The 9,410-nt window shown below is 39.3% G+C and overlaps 1 protein-coding gene across 4 annotated transcripts; it reads right to left on the bottom strand.

Moving 5' to 3' along the window:
- Positions 1 to 1,725: 1,725 nt before the first annotated feature.
- LOC146275077 (uncharacterized) lies at positions 1,726 to 8,958 on the bottom strand. 4 transcript variants are annotated; one of them, XM_084703716.1, is made up of 7 exons: positions 8,869 to 8,937; positions 7,954 to 7,990; positions 7,579 to 7,630; positions 3,631 to 4,679; positions 3,259 to 3,414; positions 3,084 to 3,176; positions 1,726 to 2,378 (listed from the first exon to the last, which is right to left on the bottom strand). In XM_084703716.1, exons 4-7 carry the CDS (start codon positions 4,660 to 4,662, stop codon positions 2,070 to 2,072), a joined length of 1,590 nt encoding a protein of 529 aa, XP_084559842.1. In that variant the 5' UTR covers positions 4,663 to 4,679; positions 7,579 to 7,630; positions 7,954 to 7,990; positions 8,869 to 8,937; the 3' UTR covers positions 1,726 to 2,069. The 4 variants fall into 4 exon arrangements, with proteins under 4 accessions (XP_084559842.1, XP_084559843.1, XP_084559841.1 ...); XM_084703717.1 differs by having other exon boundaries at positions 4,945 to 7,630; positions 8,869 to 8,933; XM_084703715.1 differs by lacking the exon at positions 7,579 to 7,630 and having other exon boundaries at positions 8,869 to 8,958.
- Positions 8,959 to 9,410: the final 452 nt, after the last annotated feature.

Here is a 9,410-nt window from a genome sequence, read left to right as displayed (position 1 = left end):
TGGTTTGGGGTTGTTATTTTATCATTTCACACTAATTTGGAGCCATGTTTTCGGAATTAGAGTCATCATAGAGCCATTACCACATAGGTCACCATTTCTGACGGCCGTCAGAATGTGTGACCCTAAATTTTTTTTCGTTTTTTTATGTTTGTTCCCACCCTAACTGCTTTCCAACAGTATTAAAACTTCGCAAGTTGGTTGGGGTAGTTATTTTATCAATTCACACTAATCTGGAGCCATGTTTTCGGAATTAGTGTCATCAGCCATTACCTCATAGGTCACCATTTCTGACGGCCGTCAGAATGTGTGACCCACAAAAAAATATATCGTTTTTTTAAGAATGTGTGTTCCCACCCTTACTGCTTCCCAAATGTATTAACACTTCTAAAGATGGTTTGGGGTAGTTATTTTATCATTTCACACTAATCTGGAGCATTTTTTCGGGATTTAGAGTCATCATAGAGCCAGTACCACATAGGTCACCATTTCTGACGGCCGTCAGAATGTGTGACCCACAAACAAAAGGATTTAAGCATGTGTGTTCCCACCCAAACTGCTTCCCTTATGTATTTAAACTTCGAAAGATGCTTTGGGATAGTTATTTCATGAATTCACACTAATCTGGAGCCATGTTTTCGGAATTAGAGTCATCATAGAGCCAATACCACATAGGTCACCAATTCTGACGGCCGTCAGAATGCGTGACCCACGGAAAATAATTCGTTTTTTAAGAATGTGTGTTCCCACCCTAACTGCTTCCCAAATATATTAACACTTCGAAAGATGGTTTGGGGTTGTTATTTTATCATTTCACACTAATTTGGAGCCATGTTTTCGGAATTAGAGTCATCATAGAGCCATTACCACATAGGTCACCATTTCTGACGGCCGTCAGAATGTGTGACCCTTAAAAAAAATATCGTTTTTTTATGTTTGTTCCCACCCTAACTGCTTCCCAAATGTATTAAAACTTCGCAAGTTGGTTGGGGTAGTTATTTTATAAATTCACACTAATCTGGAGCCATATTTTCGGAATTAGTGTCATCAGCCATTACCTCATAGGTCACCATTTCTGACGGCCGTCAGAATGTGTGACCCACAAAAAAATATATCGTTTTTTTAAGAATGTGTGTTCCCACCCTTACTGCTTCCCAAATGTATTAACACTTCTAAAGATGGTTTGAGGTAGTTATTTTATCATTTCACACTAATCTGGAGCATTTTTTCGGGATTTAGAGTCATCATAGAGCCAGTACCACATACACTGAAAAAAAAAGTCTTTTGAATTTACTTGATTTTAATGTGTACATCGGTCCCACATGATCAGAATGTGGCTAACGGACACACCTTTTCTCTCTCTCTTTATTACTTATTTATTGTCAAACCAACACGTTTTATTCACTTCAGACTGTCTATTAAAATTGTGTTAATTTAACATAGTATTTTTACGTTACAGTAATATGAATATATTGTGTAATGTTAAGTAATTTCATCATGTCCAAGATACCTGATTTTAGAGTGTAACAGCAACTCAATTTCTTAAAGCTAGTATTATGTGAAGGTATTATGTAACTTTAAGGCAATTGCATCATGTCCCTGGTACCCGAGTGGGGTCTTTAAATCTAACATGATTTGTAAGTTAGCTCTATCCAAATGTATTGTATCCATCGGTTCCTTATTGTGTGTGTGTAAATACAGTTGTATGTTGAAATGATTTGCATTGACAAAAAAGGCAGTCAGAGTTTTGTACTCAAAGTGTGTATTACAATTTAGAATACAGAAGAAGAAGAAGCTTAAAGGGTAACTTCAGGTTTTTCCTGAGGAATAAACACAAAGAGAACAATGTTCTCTTAAAATTGGAAAAAGCGGTTCATCTGGTATAGCAGTACCAAAGATGCCTTTAGGTTTATTGTTGACAGCTAAGTCTTAATAAAAGAGCCAGTTTTCTAGAAAGAAAAAAAAAGATATGCAAATCCTGTCCAGATAATTCAAACAAACAAAACTAGCCTAAACAATGGTTTTAGGAACAACTACACCGTTTGGCTGACGGAAGAGTCTCTCTGACCCTTTTACTGTAAGAGCCTATTTTTTAGAACAAGTGCTTTGTTCGAAAGTTTCTCTCCATCGAGTTCCATCAGAATTTTTTGAATGACCTCAAAGGTATAACGAAGGTCAGCAGGGTAGCTGAAGTTCAGAGCATACATTAGTCCAAAAAGCATTGCAACCGCTAATGCTACATTGTCCAGTTCTTGCAACACCTTGATGCCTTCAAGGACAATGCCGATGTTCTCTGGTTCATCACAAGCATGTTCTTTCAGAACATAAATTCCCATAGTGGTGTCTTCCATGGCCTCGTTGATGGCGTCTTCACCCATGCCCTGTAAAAAAAAGGGCCAGTAAATGAGACTAATCGAGAAACAAATTATTAACCATTAAATCACAGAGAATTTTTTTTTGACAGAGCAGTAGTTGAGTGTGGGAAGATATCTAGTGTTGTAATTACAATTAATTTAACCAATTAAACTTGGGATGTTTTCTTGTTTATTTAAATAATGTGACAAATGTTAAATAGTCAATGACTTATAAAGAAAACACATTGAAAATAATCACATAGCCATCACAACTAGCCAGTTTAAAGTCATGTTTCAGATTTGTTAAAGGTCCCATGACATGCTGTTTTGTATGCTTTTAGACAGGCCTTAGTGGTCCCCTAATACTGTATCCGAAGTCTCTTTCCCGAAATTCAGCCTTGGAGCAGAATTACAGCCACTACGAGCAGTCCCACAATGAGCTTTCCTCAGGACGTGCCGTTTCTGTGTCTGTAGCTTTAAATGCTAATGGAGGAGGAGAGAGGCGGGGCAAACTGCCATGCTTCGGTAGGGGAACTCATATTAATGGCAAAAAAACTCATAAAGTGAAGTTTTCATGCCACAGGACCTTTAAATATTGATTGTATAATGCTATTAAACAGGTAATTTTAATAGATTATCAAAATAATAAATCAATATATTTTCTATGAATCATTTCAGCCCAAGTGATCAATCAGGAGAACAAAAAGGGAGTTGTAAGCACACAACACATACCACATATTGCTTCACAAGGTTTTCTGGATCTTCACCCATGTAGATACAGATTCCCTTGATGATACACTCTCGTCCGGCATCTATATCATCACACTGAAATATTTTTTTGATTAGCTTCTTAGTTTAGCACTTGCTTCATTTTGAAGTCAACTACTGGTGTACCCTGCCTACTTACATCAGCCATTTGTGCATTGATTGTTTTGAGTTTTTCCCCTAGCTGTCCTCCTCTCTTTTTGAACAGCTTCACCAGCTTGTCAGAGTGGAGGTCAAGCTGAGACAGAAACTTTGATTGTAGTGGGACAGTGGTGATTCTCTTGAATTCAGCGTTGATCTGAAAACAGATAATAAGCACAAAGGAATTAGGTTAAAATGGTAATCATCAGGGATAAAGCCATCACACATACAGTAGACCAGGACAGTCCTGAGTGATAAAGCACAGACGGATAATATACAATCAGGCATGTTGGCAGTTTGCCACTGTATCCAAGACTTTACTTATATCAACAGAAAACCAAAAATAAAAAAAACAGCATGAGATAAGCCTTACCTCACTGACGTCAAACAGAGCAGGCCAACTTGCCATGAAATCCTCCACCATTGGTGCATCACGAACAACTTCATGTCTTCTGTGTGCAAAAGTCTTTTCCATCTTGAGTTTTACAACCTCTCTGTTGTCTTTTTTTTTTACATCCAAGAGTAGAGCTTTCTGCATGGCCTCCAGACTTTCCTCAGTTTCTGCTGATGGATATGTTGGGCAAAAATTCACCTCTGCTCTCTTTGCCTTTTTGACACCAAAGGCTGCACTGCGCTTCCCAGTAGGCTTGTTTTTTAAAGAGTTCACTGTCACTTCTGGGCAGCCTAGCTTTCTCAATTGTGTGCGGTAGTTGGATAGTTTGTATTTCAAACTGGTCTTCCACCCACCACATCCAGAAGAGGACCCCTTCTCTGTTAAACATGGATGTGTCTTGATGAGACTCTGGGCTACCTGTTCCATCTCCTTATCAGTGACATAGACTTTATACTGCACAATTTCCTGCACCAAACTGTCAAGAATGGCCGACTTCAACTTCGGATCTGGAATAAGTACTGTGCCATTTTCAATACAAGCTAAACTTGCCTGCTGAAGTTTTATTTCGGAATCGTAGGAGAACTTGGGCACATGAAAGACAGCAGGCCAAGTGGACCGTGAGCTTGTTGACTCATTGGATGACAGTATATCTGTATCTACAGATCCACCTGAAAGGGATGAAGAGTCCCAGGAAGGACTGAATGCTTGTGGATTTAAGGCTGGATTGAGAACTGTAGACCTCTCATCATCATGCTGCATAGTGGTGGGTCTTGACATGTCAATTACTTTAAGAGTACCTCTGTCTTGTACTTCTGACATTGAGGTGAGGTTAAGGAACTCATTTCCGAACAAGGAATCCATAAACTGAAGTCTAAAATTGTCCTGAAGTCCACACTGTTTCTTCACATTCTCTACAAGTTCATCAACAGATGCTGGGAGTCCATGGGGGAGAGTCAACCTCTGACAGCTGTTATCAGTCAAGTAGACCTTAAGGATCACAGGAGTCCCCATCTTCACAGCCGTTTACTCTGCAAACACACACACAAAATATTCAGACATGTTTAGGATCTGCGGACACCCTGTGATACAATTAACAAATATAGTGGGTTAGAACAAGTATTGCATTAGATAAATATTGTAGTATAAAAAATCTACTATTTCAACCAATTCTCAAAGTTTTGGAAAGAAAAGCCTGCACTGTGGGGACCGTCAGAAATATTAAGAACATAACCTTATTTACCAACGTAGACAAAAGCAAATCATCATACCCCTCCAACTCCGTTGCTAGCTCACCTTGTATTTCTATATGCCTTTTTAAAGTCACCATGCGGACTGATCCAATCTTGTACTCAACAAGTGGATAAGTATCACTGAGTTCACTGGGTGCCACAAAAGTGAATGTACTGATGTGTGGTTGGCTGAGTTCAAAGGCTCTATAATGCTCTCTGTACCAACCACTGAGCTCTTTCACAATGTAAAATACACTCACATGTAAAATACAGATTTGGTCAATTTCACTAAATTCAGGCAATCCGCCTGCTGCTCTGTGGGCCAGTATCATTCCCTTCCTATAGGTTATGCCCTTAGTTGTCACACACTGTGCGAGGTGAACCTCAGGTGTGTCAGGGAACTTTTGCCTGATGGCTTGTGCTATCTCCTCTTTGAGTAAGTCTACTGGTACAGTGGATACAGCTGAGACCTCTAGGTCAGGCTTGCTCAGACATGGTGAGCTCAGATGGTAAGCAATCATCATCTGATGCTTCGAGGCTAATGAGAGGGGCACATTCTTGAAACAGCTTGTGTGTCTGATAACCTGCTTGAAAAAACTATGCTTAGCCTCAAAGCGCATTGTCCACTGGTTGACAACTGGACCAAACAGCCTAATCATCTGAGGGTAGTGTTCCAAATAATGGTGTTTTGGTCGCAGCCTGGTGTCAGGGAACAACTCTTTGTATCTTTGCCGGTGCTCTACGATTTTACCTTCTAAAAATGCAAGTGAGTCATCACTATGCACAGGGGCAACAACAAGCTCTGTGATGTCCTTCAGGTCCATGAGAACAAGCCACGCAGGCTCATCTTCGGGTACAAGTGATCCAACCAAAAAAGGTAAAAACCTGAGCAGGCTCCAGTTTTCATGAGCATTTCCCCCCACCGTTTTTCTGCTGGAAAAACTTTGTGACACTACATGAGGTTTGTTAGTCTTGTCAACCCATTTGTAGGGAAACTTCAGAATGGCATTGTTCAGGTCACCTAATGTGAAAAGCTTTCTGGATATAAGCACCGTTAAACATTGAGCTAGTTCGACTGGGATTATACCCTCTAAAACATCGTGGGCAAGATCAGGCGGATAGCCAAAGATTACATGAAAATGAGACAGGTGTTTTGTGAAGAAGCATTCTTTTTTCACCCCACAACAATGTGTACCTGTATCTTGGGCCTGTTTGACATGGGCTTGATGAAGCTCCTTTGTTCTCAGACTGAACGCACCAGATGCAACAGAATGTAACTGAAAATCAGTGTTTTTTCCTGTGCAAAATCTGCAACAGTGTTCCACCGAAAAACTCTCCAAAAATCCTGCAACTCCGTGCGCTCCCAGGTTGTCAGCCACTACACTGAATACAGTACCTTTAACTGACTCACCTAACAGCGGGACATAAACACCCAGCTCCTCCAGAGTTTTCAGATCTTGTAGGAGAGGTTCAAAGACTTTATCATAACCATAGGTTTTAACATCATCGGATTTGCACAAAACTGACAAGTAGATTGATGATAACGAAGAATGACACCCAGGAGGCAAGTTAGCCAATACCCAATATACCGCACAAAGCTTGTGTTTTTTCCGCGAGGTGCCAAGGGGGTTACAAGTTTCAAAGTCATCCACATAAAAGGTTAGGATGATTCTTGGCTTTTCTCCAGAGAAGAAACTATTTTCTTTAAATAGGGAACCATCTCTTGGGGACCTGTACTTAAATGACACGCCAGAATATGTGCTCTCCTGTCTTTGATGGCCCTCAACAATTGCATCAATGATATCCCCTCTACTTAACAGCTGCTGTAAGGACTTCAATATTGGGACATATTGGAAACTGCGTTTGTTTTTTGCATCAAGAATGTATTCAACTGGCTCTACAACACTGAAGTTCTCCTTGTAATACTTCTGACGCAGATATGCGGTACTTAGAGGGCCACCTTTTTGTATGGACCTTTGCACAGGATTACCAAAACAAATTGCATTAACAGTTTCTCTAATTATAAGTTCATCGACAGGGATGTTTCGCTGATGAAATATTTCCCTTACAATGTCACAAGATGACGAAACAGGTGCACCAATCAAATGATAGAGTTCCCCTAAAAAAACATCGACAGCTGAGCATGGCACATGGACCAAATGCTCCAAGTTCAGCAAAGCAGCTGCAAATCTTTGCTCTATGACCTTCTGTGAGTCCTCAATATGACAACTATTTGAAGGAATGGCAGTATCTGACTGTTCTACACACTCCTGACTATTTGTCTCCAGTTCATTCACAGATGATATCCAAGTAGTACAAACTACTCCAGGTTTAAAATCAACCAACGTATGATGGCAGTGTTTTCGGTTTTTGTGTGATTTAAACGTACAATAAATGTTTGATTTAAAATCACAGCCTATAAACATACATATGACTGTCTCATTTCTTTTGAGATGTGTGTATATATGAGCAAAATAATCCCTCTCTGATGCTAAATCACTACCAGCACAAAGGTGACAACTGAATATCGCTTCCTCCTTGTGAGTGGCTTCTGTTGAGTGGATTTTACTCTGGTGGACAATAAGGGCATTCCACGTCTTAAATGTGCATGGACAGTGCAGGTATGTACATGGAAAGCGAGAACCACGTCCAAAATGTGGATGCTTTAACTTATAGTGATGCAAAAGCTTATGCCTACTTGACAGAGTTGCTGGACACCCCTTACATCTCCACATTCCAACCACCCAGCCCTGTAACAAAAAGTATATCGAGCTCAACATTACTGACAGTAATTTTTCTTATAATTTAAGATCATGGGTCTGTCCTTCGTATGTTGCTTATTACATCCGAGATCAAATGACACATCCAAGATGACATCTGTTTCTGATACTGTTAAAGGTTGTTTAAAATGGCAATGTCTGTGGGAGTAGGTCCATTTTCATGTATAAACAAATGAGAAAAAAACATACTAAATTTTTATATCTGTAACTTTCAATCATTTTGGGGAGTATACATTTTAAAAAGCGTATTTGGGGTTTTAACAGCAACACAAAATAAAATAAATGTAACTTACCAAAGTATTTGATTGAATTTGTTGTTCAAATAGGATCCTATAAGAAAGAAAATATTTAGAATCAGTGAGGTGAACCAAAACAAAGACTTCCCATTAATCAGAATGGGTTTTATTTGCCATGAAAGTTTGCACGGAAAATGAATTTGCTTTGGCAGTAAGGTGCAAACATTTAACACATAGGAATCAACAATTTTAATATGAGGACTACCTATACTAAGGGTCCATAACTAGCAATATTAAGTGGAATTAGATTAAAATAAACTATACAATAAAATATCAATAAAATGTTATATTTTTAATCATATGAACAGTGCGAACGTTAGTTGCCCTGATACATTTTCATGTATGCACCCTCCGCACAGGCACGCGTGTGCAGAACAATGGCGCATTGCACATGGGAGATCACCATGATTTAAGGACAATACAGATAAAACTAGAGCAATGAAAGCATTATACAACAGACAACTTGAGCATGTAAGGAAACAGAACTCAACTTAAAAATACTTGTATGTGAAACTACAAATCATAGGCATTTTTTTTACCGGGGCTTTAGCAACGCATCGACTGTAATTTACCTCACGCCGCACATGACATTTGTGCCTACGATTAGCCACTTAAGACGAAAAAACTGAAATATAATTGGCAATCGGCATGACAGCCAGATGCAAAATGTGAAACTAAAACTATGTGCACGAGTCGACGGGCAGCAAATGGTACTGAGAACACCGTGATTAAGTGCCAGCTAACTAGCTAGAGCTAGCTAGGCTAACACCAGCACGTTAGCCAACATGACATTAAAAGGCTGATAAAAAATGTATAAGCCAAATATTGCTGCATATGATGAACAAGCTGCTGATTACTTTAGGTATGTCGTTTCGTTAGTATTTCGATGCATTAAAACAGATTTAATCTTACCTTTTCAAAATGAACTCAGCACACAGACTTCATCTTCTCATTTGACGTCTTCTCTAACTGCCGTTATTTTTCCCGGGCAGATGGCTTGTGTTCTCGCGTTATCTCGTGATCTCACGAGTCCATAGAGTGCAACATCAGTTTGGCTAGATTTTATCACGTTATCACAACACGACTGAATCTTACAACTGTTGAGTTGTTGAATTTTATGCAAATCGTACATGATTTAATCACGTTAACCTTTGGAACATGAAACAATATTGTTCAAATTACATGTTAAAGTTTTGTAAATTCAATAACCAGCCAGTTTCCTTTTTTTCAGTGTAGGTCACCATTTCTGACGGCCGTCAGAATGTGTGACCCATGGAAAATAATTCGTTTTTTAAGAATGTGTGTTCCCACCCTTACTGCTTCCAAAATGTATTAACATTTCTAAAGATGCTTTGGGGTAGTTATTTCACACTAATCTGGAGCATTTTTTTCGGGGTTTAGAGTCATCATAGAGCCAATACCACCAAGGTCACCATTTCTGACGGCCGTCAGAA

Source organism: Hypomesus nipponensis, chromosome 8, assembly GCF_054491055.1.
Source record: "Hypomesus nipponensis isolate SF chromosome 8, ASM5449105v1, whole genome shotgun sequence".
NCBI classification, from domain to species: Eukaryota; Metazoa; Chordata; class Actinopteri; order Osmeriformes; family Osmeridae; genus Hypomesus; species Hypomesus nipponensis.
This window is presented reverse-complemented; position numbering and strand designations above follow the sequence as displayed.